Here is a 23,448-nt window from a genome sequence, read left to right on the forward strand (position 1 = left end):
TCAGGCTTTAACATTTTCACATTAACACTGTATATGTATAATATTATATGAAGACCGACTGTGTCAGTCTGTCCGTCTTGAGGGGACAGTGAGACACTGTAACTCGTACGCACTTATCACACACACACTTCTTACGGCTTTCAGGATTAGCAATATTAAAATTCATAGTCATACAGAAGTCATGACAGAACTGGAACGGGCTTTTACGTTTTCAGATGACAGGAGGCTGGTCGGTGTTTTCTCACACACATGCAAATTTGTGTGCGCACATGCAATAGAGTATATGCACACACAGCATGTACACACATCTACAAATAATAAATGTCTTTACAGTATGTGTGTGTTCCTACTCATTATACAGTTGCAGCTGTTATTAATGAATTTTTTTAAATACTGGTTTTACCTCCAATTTAATCCATCTTAAAATCATTATAAAGTCATATGATGTTTATTAGATGACTATTAAAACGGTATTGAAAGAGTCTTTTTCTGTCCTTGTCCCACACTCACCACTTGTGCTGGTACTTGCTCCATCTTGGCGGCAGGTGTACCAGGTCGGGGGTAGAACTGGTTGATGAAGAGACTGGGGAATCTGTAGCATTTCACCAAGTCTACCGTCTCCTGGAAGTCTTCCTCTGTCTCACCGGGAAAACCGCAGATTATATCAGTAGCGATGGTTACACCTGGGACCCTAAGGGAGAGTCAGACAGAGAGAGAGGTGGGCGTTCAGGCTCACATATTAAAGTTGTTATTTCCTGGCTGTAAAATTATGGTTTAAAAACATCTGGTGCTGGGACGAGAAAGGCTGAACATCTGTTTCACTTCTGGTGTTGCTAGGAAATAGCGAGTCTGATCCGCAACCTTTTTTAATATTAAGACAAACGCGTGTAGCCACGCTACAGCACTTGGTTGCACACAATCTGTCACATAGTATTGTTGTGTTACTCCACATTAAATATTTAGTTTTGATTGTTTATAATTCAATCAGAAAGAATCATGGATATCCACGTCCTATACCGCAGACAAAACTCTTGAGGACATCTCATAATATAAAAAAGACAAACAGCCAAACAGCATACATCGTAAAGTTCAGTCTGACATTCATTAACCTCAAACTACTTTTAGATCAATTATCTAAAATTACTCTGCAGTTTGCGATTCACTGACATTTTCCCATCGTTGACAAATGCCTTTGACAAACTAGGTGAAGCACTGCAGCAGAACAGAAGGTTACAGTCTTTCCCAACTGACTCTTTCAGCCAATCAAAACCTGATTAGCAACCTCTGCTGCCAATCGTTAGCTATTGATTATTGACCCGCTGGCTCATTGGATTAATTGTAGTTGGTGGGGTCTGGGAATAGATGCATTGATTTGTTTTATGTATTTTGTTTGTATTGACAGCACTCGGATGGCTTATAGAAGATCTCCCAGGCTAAGTCACTGATGTCTGTCTGAAAACCATGTATCCTAAGATACATACTTGACATTCCCTTTGAAATATATGATGCCATATGGTTTCAATGATGAGTCTTGATGCCAAACGTATTCAGTAGCTGTCAGTTGTCATAAATGAGGGAAATTAGTAATGTGATGTTATAAAAAACGTCATAAGCTGGCTTTCCAATTGCCTTCTTGCTCGAGTCAAGTCAGACTGAAACAGGTATCAAATGCAGAATTAATTGGAAATCATTCTCAATACAAGTGAGCTACACTATTGATTACAAGATTTCTATCAAAGCTCTAAATGCAGTGGAATAGGAGGGAAACTGGAGCCTCTCAATGTTATTTATAATGTGTCGTGTTATTTAGTGAGAAATATCTAAGAAGAAGTCATGACTTAAGTAGTAACAAAAAACGCACAGATTTATTCTGAAAAATCTTTAGGATGGAATGGAAGAGGAAGACCATTCCCTTATTTTATCTTTATTCTTGACAATCTCTCTCTTCACCTTCCTTCACACATTAATGAACAAACACCTCTCTAAAGACACATGGCTGCAGAGGTGTACACACAATGCACATTCAAACAAGAGACAAACACACATAGACAAACATACATGACAGACCAGCGAAGCGAGAGACAGCTCAACAAAGACACTGAGAAAAGGACTGGAAGAGACACTTTCTCTGCAATCGACAACATGATGCATCTTTAATTACATTAACTTCCTGCATCTGCAACCCTATGATAACCTCTGACCTATTGATGAGTTCCAATTTGCCGATGGTCATTAATATTAACCAATGGCCTGCAGGCACAGGCATCCTTGACCTCTCAGATCTGCCTGACCACTACCCTATGGAAAAGCAAAACTACATAAATTAAAAACAAAACACAAAAATCCAAGCACGGAATAGTTAAATGACTAAATGAATGAATAATGCTCTATTTGTGATTAAAATTTAATTCTTGGGATGCCCTCAAGCCGTGGTTCTAAACCCCCTGAGTACTGAACTCAAAATGCATGTTTTTAATCCTTCACTTTGTGGGTAAACAAAGGACTGTTTGCCGCCTGTAGGCTCCAACAATAATTAATCAAGCAACGTGTAATGAAATGGGAAGAAATAGTTCAGTTTTCGGAGCTGTGGTTCTGACAGTGTGCACCCACACTGCTTTCATCAGAACGAAGCAGGTTTGAAGGTGAGTAAGTTTAGTCAAATACATTATTCTCCTAGAGGGATAAAATATATTTTTGAATAAATTCACATCATTTATTTATTGCTATTTAATTCTCTCATCACATGAGTATAAAATGTCTATAATGTGTTCCCTCAAGCTGTTTTATTAATGACAGTATAGTGAGGGAAGGTGAATAAGATTGGATATGTAAACAAATAAGCACTTTTTTTCTGGACTTAATAGATAACTGTCGTTCTCATCTCCCTGGGGCTTGTTTATCTAATTTGCTATACGGCCCTTTGGTGCTCGTGGTAAAGACGTATACACTGCAGGTGGCTGGTGTCTTTTTCAGTCTTGTACTAAGGAAGCAAACTAATACACCAAGATAGAATAATGTGAGAAGAAAGAGAGACTGGTGTGAATTGGCTTCTGTGGATTTTCCTAAGGTGGAGGCCAATGCGGAAAAATAACTTGCGCACACACAGTGATTTTAACACCTCTGTGTCCCTCTGATCTAAGAGTGACGGAGGTGTGATGTGGGATATTAATGGACAAGAACCACACTGATACTCTCCTAGGTAAAAAAAAATGAGAAAGGAAAAATGTATCTTGTTATTGTTCACCTTTCAAAAGCAGAGTGTGAATAATAGAGACACACATAGATAAAGATTAGGCTCTAGCTCAACTTGCTTTCAATTAGACCGACACAGGAAGACGGCTATTTTTAAAACGTCAAAGATGAGAAACAGCTTTGTTTGTCTGACCGTCAGCAAACTTTTGTCACAAAGTACTGGACATAATTTAAACAGTGGAGAATATTTGCAGGTTTTTTTTCACCCAACAAGCCCATCACATTGTAATATTTTTTTTTATTTGTATCACATTTCTGTTTAAATGTCACAACAGCTGTATATATTCATGCAACCTATCCAATGTTAATTAGAGCTCAAAATGACTTGATTTCAAATGTGTGCAACATTAGTAAGATAAATGTAAATTCCTGCAAGAAAATGGACATGAAAACATTTCTGATAATACATATTTAAAAAAAGGTTTAAAAATAATGATCTAACTGATAAACTGCGAGAGATGTAAGCAAAGTAACCTAAAAACACTGACAGAGCAAGATTAGTCTCTTTGGTGTGTGGAGAGGAGATAAACAGAGCACAACGGAACAGGATCTATCAAATGAGACATTATCTGGTGTGTCAGGCTGGGGAAGGACTCACCATCAATACATATTGATTTCAGAACTATATCAGCGAAAGTATTGTTTAACAAAAAACAAGAATGTGATGCTGTGTGATGCAGGGAGCATCAGTTCAAGTAGAGACGAAACACAGGGAAAATACAGTTAAGACTACAACACACATACTTGTGTAAACTAAAAAAAACTTTACTTGAGATAATGTGTGATCCCTATGTCGCTATTTATAAAAAAGTGAAAGATGTGCATGTGTATGCAAGCGTGTTTGCACAACAGATGCCTGTCACTGCCTCAGACAAAGAAAGCAGTCGGTACATCACCTAAAGCCCCTAAATCAAAAAGAGATAATAGGGCGTGTTTGTGTTCCTGCCCCATGGAGGCAACGAGACTGGATCCCTGCCTCCCAGAGCCATAGTGTGATACCCGACTGTGCGAGCATTTACACAGGGAAAATGTGTTCATGAGAGACTAAAGTCATTTAATTAAAACTCAAGATAAGTACACAGTCGGTCCCCCATCTGCCTCAATAGGCTGAATTAAGCTTCATAAAACATGCCATTGTCTACGGCACAATTATTATCAACTCTTTGTTTGCGGAGGCCCTCACACGTCCGTACATGTGTGTGTATGTTTCAATACACATCCAGTCATCCTCCTCATCATATATTCAAAAGATGTGCATGTGTATGCAAGCGTGTTTGCACAACAGATGCCTGTGAGAGGCCCCCACGATAAGATGAAGGCGAGACCATTGGGACAGAAGAACCCTGAAAAAAACGACAGCAAGGAACAAACAGATGAGTGTGGCACGGAGGTGTAGAGAGGAAGGCGATGGGTGGAGGGATGGAGGGATGAGCGTGGAAGAAAGACAATCTGGGAAGGTAAATATTTACCAATTCATCTGTCGGAAAGAGACCATGCTACCCATCTGGGCTGCAGCGTACACGCTGTGTGTGTGTGTGTGTTCTCTGAAATGATAATGTGTGGCACAGTGGGGCCGCTGCAGCGTAGGAGTCGGACAGTGAAGAGAAAGAGAGAGAGACGAGGTGAGGAGGAGAGAGAGAGAGAGATGAAGAGATGTAGATGGGGAGGCAGTGTGCTGTGGGGAGGTTTGTTGTCAAATGTATATAGTTTGGAAAGCTGCTGTCTTGAGGAAACACAACTCCTAAATAAAATCACATTTGCATGTGAGCTGACGGCTCAACTAAACTATAGTGTGTGTGTGTGTGTGTGTGTGTGTGTGTGTGTGTGTGTGTGTGTGTGTGTGTGTGTGTGTGTGTGTGAGAGAGAGTGAGAGAGACAGAGAGAACAGCAGTGGGGTGATGTGAAATTCTATAAGGATTAAAGTTTGTACTTTGTAGAAACATATTGTGCGAACATTATGTTTGAATAAATCAATGCTTATGCGAGAATGAACAGTGAAGTTTACTTTTAAGAGACATCTTTCCAGTCCAGTTATTAAAAAAACAAGCTAAATCTCTTTAAACTATAATATAAAATCTATATCAATAACCGTCAACCCATCCATTGTTTTTTTTGGTCGTTTAACTGTCTCCTTAATACTACCAATCTACACTACAGTTTTACCAGAAAACCTGACATTTTCCAGATGGACTGAATGTGAGAACCCAAATGTCCGAGTCAGTTGGTCCAGACATTTTCTGGAACTTTTCCTACCAGCTCTTGTGAAATCTCCCAAAAATATCCACCTGAGAATACAGCTGGAACATTTCTGAAATACTCACAGCCAGCGAGTGGGTGTATTGATGATGTTTCAACGGATGGAATTCAAATATCTCAGGAAAGACAATGAGATTTGAGGGGTTTTGACAATAGGGGCTGATGTTGGTGTCGATGAGCTGTAAACAAAAACATGTGATTTCCATCGTGGAATTTATACGTCATGTCCCCTCTTGCATACTCAACCCAGACGCCACCATTCACCTAAATGTTCCACATGCACAACAATGCTCCTGTTGTTGTGAGTGCGTCTGACCAGGACAATCCCCTGCTGCTTTCTTCATATGGAAATAAAAAAGGCAAACTCGAGAAAATGTCTGGACCCAATTTTCCAGACATTTTAGAGCCCATGTCTGAAAATAGCTTCAGTCATTGCTAAAACAAAAGCTACTCGCCAGTCACACACGCACTAAAATCACCTTTTGAAATGATCAAAACATTTCCCTCTGTGAGTTATTCGGCAGCACAAAGTGTTTTTTGCAAAGGTTATGGTATATTTCTACAAACTGCTGCCAATGTGTTGACTGTTACTGGGTCACACTTAAAAAAAACATACTCATTTGAACAGTGAAGTTGGCTTCAAAAATCAGAAAACATCTGTACAACAGATATCTTGCAAAATAAACTTGACTCCTAGGAGCCTGTTCTAAAAGAAAAATCTGCCATCACATCGAGTCATTTCCCTCAAATGATTCCTTCCCTGCACGCAGCTACACATCCGCGCACTTTTAAAGGTCATGCGTATCTTCGTTTGCAGTGATTGCCTGAGATTAAACCACTTTTGAAGATGCGATCAAACCCTCAGGAACACAGAGTTGTCACATTCTTAACGCTCATCATCACCGCTGCTGGAAATACATTTAATGGAAAAAAATCAGTGATGTTCAATAAACAGCTGTTATTTACATTGTGTTATCCAGGTCAGTTCACTCTCGGCGTCTCGTCTTGATTCGTTTTAGTGTTGCTTGTTTTTCCACTTTAGCTCGTTCTGAGGTTAGATTTTTTTTACAACAACCCTATCATTCACTTCTTTGTTTTATCATAGCTCTGAGGCTGCTATACATTTATGCATGTAATGTATCATTGCGTAAACTAACTAAATGAAAAACATTGTATGCACATTGTATTTCATGCCTAATAGAAAACAATTCTTTTCTAAAAGGAGGAACAGGAGGAACCATAGGGAGAGAACAGGGGACACTTGTGAGGAGTGAGAGTAATCACTCAGATACTTAAGTGTTTAACGGTGGCAGCTGGAGGTAATGGCACTGTCATGTAGCAGCTCAATTTACAGGGACAGAGGCAGGGAAAGTGGTCGGCTTGGTTATCACTCACTTTCCTCACCCACTTCCACCATCAGGGATGAAGGAGGGTACTGTCAGGACTGGTTTGAGGAGGTGCCAGGTGACTGGTCAGATAACGGGAGGATTTCAAAGAGATTAAAGCTCAAACAGCCAAACAATGGCTGCCATTTTGGCTCTAATGCAAACCTCAATGACTGTAAATTGACTCGCGACACTGGAATGACAGCTGCCGTGAGCTAAAAAAACATTTTACATCTGACAACTGAGTTGGGCGAAGGTAATGATGACATCTAATTCAGTTTGTTTGTTGGGTAACACAACGCAGTGGACGATTCTCTGCTCAGACGTATTTACAATATTGAAATCTTTGCAGCGTTCAGGTGAGGGGTGGTGCAGCCGGTCACGTTTTTGCTTGCAGCACATTGACACCGGCATTGACTAATTTCACGCAAAGCCCTCTTGAGTCTTCAACGTTCATAACACCACGTTTTCATACAGGGAGATATGTGTTTTCTTTTTTTCATTTTGCATCTGTCCAGGTTCGAAACGTCAACAACACACACACTTGAATCCGCAGTGAATCCTGTGGAGAATCTCCTGCTGTGTTCTCACATCTGCTCCTTCAGACTTTCTCACCCGGATGTTCACACATACAGCCTCTCACGAGAATGTCCGGTGGATCTCTGTAGTTCAGTGTATGTCTGACAGCACCTACAGTTTCATGATCATGAGCACATATGTTCCATGAGTTTCAACTACGGCTTGGATAAATGAAAAACAGCTGAAAGTATGAATTAATGCATCGAGTATGTGAGACAAGCTAGCGGATCCATTCTGGCATTTTGCTGTAGAATTACTCAATGATTGAAAGATGCAAAAGAAGACAAACTGATGGCAGTGTGCCTGAGTGTGAAGAGGTGACAGAGAAATGATTGGTTAAGAGAAGGAAGGAGACAGGTGATGGCTTCAGCTGGCCTACGAGGAGCTGTCAAACTGTCGGTAAGACTCTCTCAACCTGAATCTTTCGCTCATTCTTGCTTGAAATCCTTGATTTCTCTCAGTCGATCTTCTGGGTTTAGAAAGTGAATGATGGAATTACTTTTAAAACCCCACACATGCAAAAACGTGCGAGCAGGCGCCGCTACGTTACATGAGGATTCTTGAGTTAAGAACAGTCTCAACTGCTTTGTGATCTCTGTATTTTCATTCTGGGACAACACTAGAGGAGCTTTGCAGGATTCACAGATCAAAAAGACTCCCTTTGTATCTCACACTGTCTGTTATGCAGCCCCTCAGTTGAGCTGCTCACTGAAACAGGCGATATTAGCTCAAATCTCCTTAAGAAGCCTCTTTAAAAGCCAAATTTTTTCTGATTAGCCAAACATTCAAAATTGCACTGAGGTTTGACAGTTTGACCACAAGACTTCATTCTCTACCAGTGTAAAAGGTTTTGAACTGATAAATCTACTAATAACAACAAGTAACAGAACATAATTCACCGGGAAATGAAAAATCCATCCATACATTTCCATATATTTTAATTAAGATAGCAAATACATCAAAATCGGAAAAAAGTGAAATATCACATTAAAATGACACCTGAAATTTTGCTCAGGTGCCTCCCATTTCTCTTGATAATTTTTGTAATGCTTCTGGACCTTCATCAGAGTCAACTGACATGATTTGGAAAGGCACGCGACTGCCAAATAAGGTCAACCAGCTGACGACGCACATCAGAGCAAAACCATGAGGTCAAAGGAACTGACTACAGAGATCAGACAGGATTGTGTTGAGGTGCAGATCTGCAGAAGGCTACAGAAATATTTCTGCTGTATTTACAGTTCCTAAGAGCCACAGGCTACAACATAACAAACGTGAAAACGCACTGAAGGGTTCTGAATAGAACTTTAACATGTTGTTAAGTGAATAGCAAGTCATTCGTCTGGAAAACTGAGATGCAAAATAACCTCTGTCTTTCAGTGTGGCAGGTCATTTGTAAAGATGGAGGTGGCTGCTCCGGAATGAATGGAGAGCCAAGTAAATAATGATCCCACTGGAGTCATCAGTAAACTTTATCATTTAATGAAACAGCCCGAACACACCGGAGCAGAACTGCAGTTCAATTTAACACACACAGTAACACAGGCACACGCACCCACACACACACATACATACTTCATTAGCCTTGGAGAAGGGTAAGGAGAACACACACATACACATTTCATTAGTCTGAGGGAGGAGTAATAAGAGCAACGACACGCAAAACCATCCACTCTCACACACACACGCACACATACACACACACGCAAAGGCGTGACACTCGTGACTGTCTAGCCAGGCGTTAAATGGACCGTCTCTTTACATTTTATTTCAATTTAATCCAACCTTCATTGATATACCCACAGCATATGATTCATCATTCCATCCTGATGCGCCGACTTGACCTGCACTATGGATAACATCAAAGCACCGGGTAAATGCTGGACATAAAAAGCCTCTGAATCGAATGCATGGTGGGAATTCTTTAAGTCTAAGCATTCTCTCTATGGAGCTGCTTACTCACAGCTAGAAGCTACAAATGTTGTTAATGACATACACTGCTGAAACAAGTCTCTTTTTGTACAGAGGGAGTTGGAAGGTCTAAAAAGAGTCTTCTAGGATCACAATAGTGCAGTGCCAATTGTAAACCTGCCTGTTTGGATGGTGCAGAGTAAAATTAGAAAACTTGTTTATCTGCAGTGAAGCTGTTCAAACGTACTCGCACCTATTTTATAGTGAATGCGTTTCATTTCATGCTTCATATTATTCACTTGTATTAAATGTATCACTTGCCCAAATCACACCAAATTTGACATTGCACTATCCAGATATGCGTCCCACATACAGACAGACATTTGGAATTAGTAGTTAGGTGAAAATGGGCTATTTATTTATCTCTGTTTGCAGGCCAGCTTACATGAAGAAACTGCTTCTCCAGCTGATAGAGGAATTGGGTTTGCTTACAGGTTAGCAGGGCACCAATTCAAGTGTGGCCAATCTTAGCAACGCAGACACATATTTTCACAGTCTACTCACAGTTAGGCCTAGTGAATTAAATCAAAAGCATTAAACTCTGAGAGCAGTGGCAACAGAAAACAAGGGGTGAACACTCCTGAGAAACACTTGATTGATGCTGAAGTTGGTTGTTTTCTCTTAGACAAGTAATTAACCGACTAATTGCTTATAACTAACTAATGATTTTATGAATCATTAAGCATCATATGGGCTTTTCTTGAGAGTGAGGAAGAACCTGTCAGGGAGAAACTAGTTAATTCCTCTTTTAATGTGTGATTTCCAGTAAAATGAGCAGCCTTCTCATTCCCACCTCTTTGAAGGCCTTTTTAACTGTCAACAATATTCCTTGAAAGATTACGTGCAAACACGCCCATTAAAAGCAACAACATTTCCTCTCACAGTCCAACTGCCTCGGGTTACGTAGCTTCACATAATACCTGAAACAGTGGATAACCTGAAAAGGTTCCTGGTATGAGTGTGTCCCTTAGGGTTTAATAGCTCAACACCGCTAAACATTACTTAACCTTCGAGCTTAATATTTAGGCGGCAAGTTTCCCTCCCTGTGGACTGTTTACAGTTAACAGGAATTTAAAAACGCACACACAAACACGTCAGTGGTAACACAGCAGAGCTCGCTGCCAGGGAAAATCCACTGGAGGCTCAAATAACTGTTGCATGATGGCAAATTCAAAAACTCTCCCTCGCTTTCTCAAACACACACACGCACAGGCTAAACTAATCCCATGCAAACAAATTATACTCCATCAACTGTTAGTGAAACTGTGTGGTAGAGAATAATCTCTCAAAGGCGGTTGAGTCAAAGGGAAATACGATATGAGGGAGGGAGGGAAAAAGAGAGAGAAAGAGAGGGAGACCAAAAGGTGAGTCAGACAGTGACTGTGCTGATAGATGTGCCCGAGTATCAGTTGACCTTGTGTGTTTGCTTATGTGTGATCACTGGGAGGGTGCGAGCACATGCAAAGTTAGCACTTCGCTGCCTTGTTACTTTACTTTCCATTATGTTTGGAGAGAGGTTGTTTACATGTTCACATTGAACTGCCACGCTACGCAACATGCAGTGACGCGTCCCTGTGAAAATGCAGGTGTTAGCAGTCTGAGACTAAGCTCACTGTGTGTGTGAGGTTGTTTTTAGATGAGAAATATTTATTCTGAATGGGGCCAAATTGAATTTATGATTCATAAATAATAATAACAAAATACCCTTGACATGAGGTTGTGTAACAGCAGTTTTAAACTCAAAGGCAGAACAATCTTACCCAACAACATGAGAACGAACATGCTGTCCTGATCTCAGTTTGTACTTGGCGTATATTGTCTAGTGGGAAACGACTCAGTGTGCTTTCCCATACTAGTGTACAAATAAGATTAGTTTGGGGTGATTATGAGAAAACAAATACCTTGAAATCTTTTATTCAAATAAAGACAATGTATTAATGAGGAAAGTGTTGTAACTCAAACATTACCTCAGTCTTTCAGGAAAACAGATAAGATTGAGGCTCATGAGTCAAACCAACAGTAAAGTAGCCACTGATTAAAACGACTTAATTATAAACTACAGTTGGTTAGTTAAGGAGAATATTAATATTCACTCATCACTTCTGTGATGTCTCACAAATGTTGTCTAAAACTTGTTATGAAATAAACTGATCACGGATAAGAAAGATGAGTCAAGATCGTTAGAGTGATGTAATTCACAGGAAACAGAACACCTTGTGCTTTCTGAATTGTTCTGACAAGCTTTGTATGAAGGTCGAGTTGTTTTGTCACCTGCTCTTTGTGAACACAGCGTTTCACTTCTGCTTGGACATGTTGTACAGATTCAGACACACTAACCTAATGCTCCTGCAAATGTTTCTGTGATCTTTTCTCTCTATACTATAGGCAGGAAGGATAAGCACTGTGGTCTGAGAGGCCTAATGATAAATTAACACAACTTAATGAAGGAAGACCTAACTCCTGTAATTATCACAAAGCTGTATTTGTCCTGTTCTGGCTTGTGGGGAGGAAATAAGGAATAATCCAGAGGAAGTATCAATAAGTCAAGGATGTGTTAGAAACTGCCGGGAGCCATTACCCACAAAGTGCTTCTCTCTGTCTACAGTGCATGCACACAGACAGCCACACACTCTCGCACACACACCTCAGTTTCAGCTTGTTGTGAAGTCAATGAGTCATTTTCGGCTTCTTTCCTGTTGTTTAAACGGAGCCAGTTCACAGCACTAGACACACTGACACACACAGACAGGTATGTGGGCAGGAAAGCCCCCTCCCTCTATCTCTCCTTCCTGGATTAAATCACCTCTACGCAGAGACCTAGTCAACATAAACAAACAGCATAAACAATAAAAACAGATCCCCATATGTATGTGTGATGTTACTATAAATCAAAGGTCGGAAATTATACATTATATATAGTATGTAAGGGTAGATAAATGTGTGGGGCTGATTGATAGGTAGATAGATAGGTAAGAAGTTAGATAGGTACCTAGGTAAGTAATTCTATAGGTAGGTAGGTAGGTAGGATAGTAAGGTAATTCCATAGGTAGGTAGGTAGGTAGGTAGGTAGGCAGGTAGGTAGGTAAGTAATTATATAGGTAGGTAGGTAGGTAGGTAGGAGCAATTATATAGGTAGGTTGGCAGGTGGGTAGGTGGGTAGAGGCAAGGTAATCCCAGGCAGGCAGTGGCTGGGTAGGGTGGGTGGGTAGGTAGGTGGGTACACAGGTAGGTAGGCAGGCAATTATATAGGTAGGTAGGTAGCAGGTGAGGTAGGCAGGTAGGTGAGGCAGGCAAGGTAGGTAGGCAATTATGCTGTGAGGTAGGGTAGGTAGGTAGGTAGGTAGGTAGGTAGGTAAGTAAGGTAATTCCATAGGTAGGTAGGTAGGTAGGTAGATAGGTAGGTAGGTAGATGCGTTTCTGGATGTATATTTTAAATGCGCAGAGATGGCTGTACTGTTGGTGACCATGTTGGCTGCAGTGGGTAAGTAGAAGTACGTATATAGGCAAGTAACTGACAGTTAGATAGGTAGGTTTCTGAATAAATATATTTAATGCAGGGAGGTGGCTTTACTGTTGGTGACTATATTGGCCGTCCATAAGGATAGAGTGTGTTATTCTGAGACACGTGTCAGTAAATATGGTGGCCTCAAGTTTACATCAACAAATTTACATCAGCGGTAGCAAAACTGGATTCAAGCTTATCAACAAGCTCACGCGTCCAAATCTGCTTGGTTCTCGGTTCAAAATGTGAATGAGAAAACCTGTGTTCATAAATGCAGCTTCTGAATGGTGAGTTTACAACACAGAAGCGTGTTTGTGCATGAGATGTTACGGTGCCTGCGATGACTAAAAACATGTTGTTGTATATGTCCTCACATTGTATCTATGTGGTTGAGTAAAGGCTTTCAATAAAAGACTGAGAGTCCAAACGCACAGAAAGACCTTCACTGCTTCATTGACTTAACTCGCTGAATCATCAGCTGCAGAGAAAGGAGAAGCAAAAGGAGGGTGGAAATGTTGACAGGTCGCGCCAGTGTGGCAGGTTATCGCGGTAAACCTGTCTTGCTTACTGCTCTTTTCCCGCCTCTCTTCTTTCCCTCGCTTGTCTTTACCCCCTCTCCCAAACACACAAGCGCACACACACACACACACACACACATACACACACACACACACACACACACACACACACACACACACACACAGACACCTGCCTTCAGGGAACTGCCGCCCCACCTCCTATTCCGGTGAAACATTAGCCCTGGCCGATACCTTAAACCTCGAAGTGTGCGAGTACGTGTGCGTGAACTAATGAAGGTATGTCTTCAGCGGCAGACAGAGCGAAACACTGACTCCACACTGTGTAGTCACGCTACTGATGCATGTGTCCTGCTGTAACCCAGGGAGGTTTGATATAACCCATGTCACTCCTCGTGACTATTAGAGATGACTAACACACACACACACACACACACACACACACACACACACACACACACACACACACACACACACACACACACACACACACACACACACACACACACACACACACACACACACAGTTTGGAGAGAAACAGTCGTTACACTCTGAGGCTGAGACAGACAGAAAGCTTATCATCAGAACACTATATCAACAGTCACAGCGTCACTCTGCCGCCACTGCACCACACTACCAACACTTGACGGTGCCTTAAATACTGAGGGAGCTTAAGCAATCAATTCATACCTGTTGTAAGATCAAATAAAAAACATTTTCCATTGTTACTTTTTCAGGATCAAGTCTCTGTGAACACTGAACACAAGTTGAGTTAATTTTTTAGAGATCAATCAAAGGAAGCTATAATAAGGTTACAATTACTTTGATAAAAGTCATTGCACACTGACAGGCTGCAAATATGAAGTTATGCTAAATCAAGCATGTGTATGGTTTTCATGGTCATAACTGAATGATAACCTTTGAGTAATGCAACCTGAATATAATTATAATTCATTTAATCAAACTTATCATGCTCCTTCATTATCTTTATGAGTGGGGAAAACACATACACTGGATAAATTATAGTGTATTCTACTTTATCTTATTGCTACGTGTGTGTACATAAATCCTAATGCAGCTGAAAAACCAAGTCACTAGTCACATCCTGTTTAAACAGCACATCAGTGAAATTGATTAAAGCATTTGGCATGTTGGCAGTGACATGTAATAACAACAACAAGGTCGAGAGCCACATTTGACCCCTGTGATTTGTGAATGTAAGTTACGAATATCAGCTCAATCAATCACCAGCGGGGTTGGACCAGCTGTATATTTAAAAACATGCAGAGTGATAAAATGTTCTTTTCTCTTTGTAAATAATAGTTGATGTTAAATCTGGACTAATAATGTGCTGAAAAGTCCAGAGACCACCCGGAGACTCTGCTGCCTTTTGTGTTTATGCGTTGATGAATTCATGAGAAAGTTCATCCTTGGGCAAAGAGAAAAGAGACAGTATTCACATCACAGCTCTTTCTCTCACGTTTTTTTCTGTGGCAATTAAGACAATATGAAACAAATTGTCAAATAATTGAGGTTTATGAAATGAAAACCAGGTGCAGCTGTGAGAATGTTTTTGTTTGCTAAACAGGGGTAAACAGGGTGAAATTCTAAAAGAGGACAGGAAAAAAGATTGATGAGGATAGAAGTCGTGTTATAGGTCGGAGTGATTTCATACAAAGCAGCATGTGAGGGGAACACAAACCGTGAAAGCATATCAGAATATTTAATTTTAATATCTTAATGGCTTAATCCAGAGACGCAGTGGTAAACAGGATAAAATGGTAACCATACGCTCAGATGGAGATTAACTGTGGAGTCTGAGGTTGAAGGTCAGGTTGAAGGTCAAGGGTCATTGTATCAGTCAGCTGATGGGATCACACAGATTAATCACCTGTTGACCTTTGAAATCCTCATTCCTGTGGGACCGCAACTGTAAACATCTGAAAACTTCCATACGATGAATACTTTCCTTTTTTTTCTTTTAATAATATGGAAATTGGAATAAAAATAAGCATATACACAGCTCACATGAAAGTGAGTGTGTCTCCTACAGAGTAGGACCTCTATGGCCTGAGATTGAAAGAATTTTCAGAGGTCAGGAACATAGAACCTCCAGGGAAACCGACGTACCACCCTGAGGGAAACCACAGAGGGTCTAAGGGCCCCTCAGCGCCCGGCCCTCCCCCATCATCTACCCCTCTCTGGTAACACGAAGGCTTACACCCCCTCCTCCTCTTTTATGAACCCTTAAGTTCAACATTAATATTGCCAGAATCTGCTCCTCCGCACGCGCGCACACACACACACAACCAATTCCCAACTCACAGACGCAGAACCATTCTTTTCCAGGCGTTTCATCTTTGGCCCCTGTGGTTCAAACACAGTTAATCCTATAGAGTAGTTGAGGGAAAATCAGCCCTTATATTACGGCAAACTACGAAACAACTGTGGAAAATCCTCTGACCACATTCGCTCGCTCTGTAACAGCCTTATTCCACCATAACAGGATTTCCTCCATACATCATTACATAAAGACTGTACTTCATTATGTGATTTTAATTGATAGAAGCCGGGAGAAAAGAGTGAAAATAATATGGTCTGTGTCGGCAGACGAGGACAAATTAACCATTTTATTGAAATAATTATGTGACTGATTGTTAGAATTATGCACGGCATGAAACAATCAGTTATAACAAGTTGGAGAAATTAGTTATGTAATTCAAAGGAAAGTATATCTAATGCAGCTTTTCTCTGTGGATATGGACGACTTCAGTGGAAAAGCTCTGTATCAAAACCTCAAGTGTGAAATTACGCAAAAATATTTAAGAGAACAATCAAATCAGATTTTTTATTTAAACTATGACAAAAACCTGGAAGAATTAACTAATATATGGCAACAATTAAACATACAATATGCAACTTCGGCCACAGGGGGCTCTCAATCAAAACAATAATAAAATTCCTGGTATGATGACCTCGTGAAGCAGCGGGGGATCATGGGAGTTGTTGTCTTCACCATCATCGCCAATGAAAATCTACCTGACACGACTGGGATACAAATCATGTTCGCGGATGAGGTCATCATTAAAGGTTTTTAGGTTTAAAGGTTACAAACGGAAATGAATAATCGTGATCCTTTGAGGGTCACCAATAAAAACAGTGGAAGAAAAAACAGCCAACTGGCTAACAGGCTAACAGGCTAGCAGTGTGTTGCTTCATCAACGAGTAAAAGAGAGTAACAGGCGACCAAAATCAACCGTTCTGTTACCTTGAATAATATTGTCGATTTCTTTAGGTTTGAACATTGTTGGAAAGATTTTAGATAACGCAAGTACAAAAGTCAATAAAATATATAACCATAACCTAGGTCTAGTCGATTTAAAAATAATTGCTGCAAATTACATCTTCAAGGATGCTGAATGAAAAAAATATACATTCTTCACTCAGAGAGTCAATAATGTTGACCTACGTTGAATTTAATCATACCAACAGTGTTTTGTGCTTCAGTGGGGTTTTCATTGTTCTCCAGCTCGTCCAAGGTGGGGGAAAAAAAAATCTGTCTTTCATAATGACTACAACCGTAAGAAACACAGAATTGATTTTCCTCTACCAGTCTGCCTACACATGCTTCAATAAGGGTCAGCGAAGCCCTGATTTACCATTAGATTTGATAAGTGTGAATGAGCTTTCAGTGACAGGAGATTTGGGCAGTCAACCATCAAGAGACCTTTAAACTTGATACGTGTTTAACTGTGGAACAAATCAAATTGTTCGAAAGAGCTGTTGTATGTTCATGAGTGTGAGAAATTACTTTTTTCCCCCCCTTCTCTCCCCAGAGTGCAGCGTTTGGTTTGTTTCTGGAGAAATTGCAAATATATACTTAATTAGTGCAACTTAGATTTGTATTGCACTGCAGGAGAATTGCAGTATTGTGCTAGAGAAAACCAGGGGGATTATTTTTTAAACAGCAATCTCTTCCAGTTGTTTTGACTGGACATTTAAAGCTTTGGTTTTTGGGAACACAACACTTACTGCTTCATGATTGTTACCTTTCAACCAAAACAACTACTTTATCCCAGGCAGACTACAGTAGAAGGCTCTGTCCACACTAATACATTTTACTTTTTTTCCCCGAGCCCCTAAACCCGAGAATTGGCTGCATTTTAGTTTAAAATCTCTTAAACTCTGTTGCAGCTGTGGTTGAGGTTTAAAGCTCTTACAAGGAGCTTTTAATTTTTGTTGATTTTAGCGCCTCCGTGGACAAAAGCGCTAGTGTTTCCACTGTCACCTGTCGATAAACCCTGGTCCAGAGAGTATGTGCATTTGTTTTGGAGGTAGTGAAAGAAAGACACATGCAGCGAGTTCACACACCAAGAAAACACTGCAACACCGCAGCTCTCTTTAGATTGTTTTTACTGTAATGATATAATACGTAACAAGGACTGCATCAATTTACATCCTCTTGTCAGACCACTGTCTCTCAGCTACAAATGCAGACATAAGCTGCTTTCAGACATGCACTGGACTCCGCAGTTCTTCCGTATTTTCTCCGGAGGAGGTGCATGTGTGAATGCAAATGTGTTAGACGCTCCGTAGTTTCTGCAGACTTTATCCACCTGACCTCTTCGCATAAAGTCCGTTGAAATAAAGTCAATGTGTGAGCGAGTGGGGGGTTGATGACGCTTCTAAAACGCGTCTCATGCAAAAATGAAAAAACAAACACAAAACAAATATCTCCCAGTGGAAAAGTGGTGACACACACGTATAAAAGACACCGACGAAGATGTCATGAGAGTTTGTTATGATAAAAGCCGACGTCTGTGTCGAGGTGCTGTAAACATGAACACATGATCTCGGCATCTGAGTTAATATATCACTTCCTGCCTCTGTCTGCTGCACCCGGCTGCTCAACCTCTCGCCTGAATAATGCAGAGGAATTGATGCTGTTGTGAACGCTTCTGTGCAGAGAACCTCCAGCTGCGTTGTGCATGTGTGAAAGGTAAACTCTGGGTGAACTCCATAGCCAATTCCCTGGATTTTACCAGTAGGTCTGAAAAAAACATGAGAGTGATTCCTGGGCGCACGTACCAAAGCGTGACAATTGGGGGTGCAAAGATAAAAAAAAAAACAGTCAACATATTCATATAAAATTAAAGATAGAGGGCATTTTATATTCCATGACGAATTCTTTGAGCCGTAATGTTGCCAAGAGTCACCAATAATTTCTAATCTTGTCCAGAACTTTACCAAAAATATTTTCCACATCGACCTGACTTGTTCATTTCCTATACTTCCAAAGATAGTTACGGGGTTCTAAGTCTACTTGGGACCAGGTGACTTTACTCACTCAGCAGCGGTGGTGTCAGTTTGCACAGAGATGCAAAGACGAACAGACAAAGAAACACTTGAAACCAATTATCTGTCTGCAGAAAACAAAATCTAAGTTCAGAGTGTGGTTCAAGATCGTCAGCAGAGAGGGATGTCAAGGAGGGAGGTCCGATGTGTGTTTGCCTTTCTGTGTGCTAGTTTTCTCTGATAAGGGAGGGCAGAGGTGTTTGACCCCTTGTGACCTCTTCGGTGCTGGTGGCATTAAGTGGTTCGGATCGAGAAATACATTTGTCTCCTGCTGTGTGTGTCAGTCAGATAAGCCCTGACCTCACACATACCTACACAAGGTTCCTGCCTGTCTCAACAATTCAGGTGAACTTTATGTGGCTACATGAAAGACTGATTGTGGAGACCTACATTGATAGTCACCTGCGTGGCTGACTCACTACCGCAGAATGACAGAGCTTCATTTTGCACTTTGAGTTGTTCAGGATTTCATGAAAGCATCAGTTTGAAATGCCGCGGCTTAGTAATTACTCTTCATGACTGTTACTCCTACACACAAACCACAAAACACACACAGAGCATGTTGGGAGGCATTTTGAAATAGAACAAGAAAGAAAAAAAAAACATTCATTAACATGACAACATTTGACTTAAAAATAAGAAAGTTTTAAGTTCTACAAAAAAGACTAAGAAAATGTAGTTCAGAGAAGTGTACAAATAACTGAACATATGTAAAATACTTTCACGATAATAGTAATAATAATAATTAGTATGTATATCTGCTTATATCTGCTTTGAGGAAAGCAATGAAACAATCTTATATTTTTAAATTAATATTTAGTTATTTCAAATTAAGTTAACTTATGATATTACGTGTTATGTTGTTGCTCCATAAGCTGTTAAGTCTTACAAGGTCCAATTAAAAGGTCGGGGTCTAAGTGCCTTGTTAAGAAATAATCAAAGGGTAATTGAAGAGGAAGTGGAAAAAAATACTAATTGACCTCTAAAGGCTACAACAAACAAACAAACACACAAACACACACACACACACACACACACACACACACACACACGCCAAGTCTCTTACTCTTTATCTCTATTCTCATCTTCTCTTCTGAAAGATAAACATCTCAGGACATAGCTGCTTTAAAAAGGCCCCTCAACAAAAAGAAGACAGTTTGTTTACATTTCACACATAGACACTGCAGCACACCCCTACTCATTCCCGCACACAGCCAAGCTCACTCATGCACTGGTTGTGTTTTTTGGCTTGTCCGAAGCCCTGGACTCGCTCCCAGACTTCAAACTACGCCCCAGCCATGAGTGCAGCAGCCAAATGGAAGAGGCCACTGGATGTGTACTGGTATTGATTTCACACAACTAGCATCACACATGTGTGTGTTTAAGTAACAGAAGCCAGAAACTGAGTAATGCACACACGCACAAACACACACAAAAGGGTAGCCAGACAGTTTATGTAAACAAGATCTTATGACATGATACCCTGCGTGTGGCAAGCTTGTGTATGGGTCTGTGCATGTGTGTGTGTGCGCGTGAGTCTCCCATGACCATTTACCACAGTGCGTTAAGATTTTTGCCGGACCAGTGTCACTGAGTTTAAATTTCAATTGAACACTAAAAAAAACAACTGGAGACATGGAGAGAGACCTCTACTCGACACTGAACAATGAATGTACATACATACACAGACACATACACACTGACACACCGACACACACACACAGCAGAGAGATAAGCGTCTGAGTCAGTGTTAAAGCAAACACTGCAGCATCACTCCTCAACCCAAGGCCCCTTCAGAGGGAACTTAAAAGGGAGGATTTGAAGAAATGGTGAAGCCTCAACTGTAGAAGACTAAAAAAGACCACACACTGTGCCCAATCAGAAGCTTCCAATGGTAAATAAATATATATAGCTTGATGTTCCTGTGACCATGATTGCAAATATCATTTAAAAGGGTGAGGCGCATTGGACTGTTGGCTGCCTGATGTGGTTGCAAGATGTAAAGTGTAAAATTCCTAATTCTGGAAGAGTGTGCTGTGCTGTGGACAGAGACCGGAGCCTATTAGTAAATTGTGTCTGCTCTGAAAACACAGAAGTAAAAATTAAGCTTTTAAAGAGAAGAACATTAATCTATAGGCACCCGTGAATGAATGAGAAGAAAGCATTGGCTCATTCTGAAGTGGCCTACTACGAATCCCAATCTTAATCCAATTGAAACTGTATGGAAAAAGCTGACACTAAATTGGAAAAGAGCCGACAATGCAACTGTAACACCTGAAAAACCTGGAGCAGTTTGCTCTGTGTAGAACTTCCAGTAGGAGAAGTGTGCGGGGCATTAAGAGCTTCAGTGGCTGGTGCTTAGGTTGGGTTTCTAAACAGAGCCAGGCCAAATAAAAGGGAGGTGAGTGAGAAGTGAAAAGAGAGAGAGGTGGTGTGACAGAATGACAGACGTGTTAAGTGTGAACTTAGTCTCATTCCTGAAATTAGTCGAAGATAGTTTTAGTCATATTTAGTCAACTTCCCTCTTTTTAGTTTCCGTTCAATTGGTCCAATGGTAACCTAATTAAATTTTGTAATCAATAGAAAAAAACATTTGGTCCTAGTTTTAGTAAAGACCAATAATGTGCATTTTAATCACACTTCAGCCAACAAGATTCTAGTCTAAAGAGAAGCAACAAAATTAACAAATCCAATCCAATCTAACACTTGCAACACTAATTAACCAGAAAAGGTAAACTACTTTAACATTAAAAATATTTTGTTTAACAATAAATCCGACCCTTACAATTTGCAGTTTTATCAGGACTGAGGCAAAAAGGTGTAAATTTCATTCTTTGATATTGTAGGCCTCACTGGTGGTGTTGTACTAGATCGCAAATGGCTCAGAGTCATAATGAAGTGATCCCATCGCCCGGAAACATGATTAATGTTTTACATTTACAAGTAATTATGTTTTTATGTGACCCATTTCAAGGGGTTGGCTCTCAAAATTTACCGTGATAATAGAAGGAGCAGTTTATTAATAAATGGAGGGTTAGGGGTAGGGTCTCCTCAAGCACAACAAACTTCACATTGGACTCTGCACTTCCTCAGTTACTAACATATACACCTGCCAGGTTTGTTGCAATGGGATAAGCGTTTGTCGAGAAATCAAAGCACAGATGGACAGAAAGACAGATTCTTCAACGTATTATTAGGAAAACTGACCCATGTAAAGCAGTTGCACAAAATCTATTGATTGCTGCAGAACATGCATCTCATCTGCTTAGAGTAAACCAAGCTAACAGAATTATTTTAATCTGCGCCATCTAAAGACATGTATGTACACATGGGAACCAGACCAACATAACTCTTTGGAGAAAAGTCTTCCCATATTCAGCTGCATTGTTTTGCACTGAGTAAAGTACACGTTCATGATCATCTGGATCTGGATGGAAGAGAATCCGTCATGTAATAGATTTCATTTCATGAAAATAAGAGGTTATCATGTGGAAAAAGCAATAACATGCTTAAATATACTGTACCATCGCATACATAAACATCTTTCTGATTAATCATATAATAATATGTAGAGATGTAAGGCAGAAATGTGACCCAAACTCATTTTTATTGGAATCCCTTCATTGCGCATTATCATAGAATCAATTCTATATTTATCCACCATCTCCGACGTGCACTGCCATAAGTAATCATACTCAAATTCGATGACAGATTATCTTTCATAAAGTAAAAGATTACGGTTGCATCATTTCTCCTATTTTGCAAGGGGTCAGAGGTCAAATCCATGCATTATGTGCATGTTTTAGAATCGTGGATTTTTATGGGAGGGGGGGGGTTTATATTTAATCCATGTCAGGAATGCACATGTTTAGCTTTAAAATCCATGTATGTTGGTCGCTGTGCAAAGTTTGAGGAACATAGATTAATCATGAAGAGATTCTTTGCTCAGAACGCTATGACTTGTCTATACCTTTACATGGAAAAGAGTTGTTGGCTGCTACATTGACATCTCAAATGTCATATTTGAGTTATAAATGTTTAAATGTCTGACTAATTTCATGTTTCTCACAAATTCTGCCTCCGATGTCGGGCAACATCCAACTTAAAGGAGTCAATATGAGGAGCTTCAGCACAAATATTATCAAACGGTCAGGATAGCTACACAGTGACTCCAGAAAGTGTTCACATCCTTCACTTTTTGCACTTCATCATCATAAATTGGATTGTAAATGGATAAAATTGCCCTTTAGCTCATCGGTCTACACCCAATGAGCCATAAAACACAAATAAAAATGTTTTGTTTGTATTTCTCTCTTTCGCAGAAGCATTTAGATTCTTAATCCAGACACTTTGGCAGCCGTTACAGCTTTGAGTCTCCTCTACAAGCTTTGCTCACCTTTGGGCAGTTTATCCCATTCTTCTTGGCAGATCCTCTCAGGCTCGGTCGAAATGGATCTGGAGTGTCTGTGAACTGCCAACTGAAATAATGCCAAATAGGCTGCTATTGCTTCACGTTAACACCAAATCCTCTGCCTCATAGGTCTACTCTCCTCTCATCATTATAACACTCTGCTACTATGGGATGCGACTCTGCTACTGCACTGAGTAGAC

General features: G+C 40.3%; 1 protein-coding gene across 1 annotated transcript in view; it reads right to left on the bottom strand.

Moving 5' to 3' along the window:
* cdkal1 (CDK5 regulatory subunit associated protein 1-like 1) overlaps positions 1-23,448 on the bottom strand; it is a 229,058-nt gene that overhangs the window by 66,189 nt on the left and 139,421 nt on the right. Inside the window, exon 11 of the mRNA XM_035164365.2 lies at positions 511-691. Coding sequence (XP_035020256.1) covers positions 511-691 — 181 coding nt within the window. The remainder of the gene's footprint in view (positions 1-510; positions 692-23,448) is intronic.

Source organism: Hippoglossus stenolepis, chromosome 8 (assembly GCF_022539355.2).
Source record: "Hippoglossus stenolepis isolate QCI-W04-F060 chromosome 8, HSTE1.2, whole genome shotgun sequence".
Lineage (NCBI taxonomy): Eukaryota > Metazoa > Chordata > Actinopteri > Pleuronectiformes > Pleuronectidae > Hippoglossus > Hippoglossus stenolepis.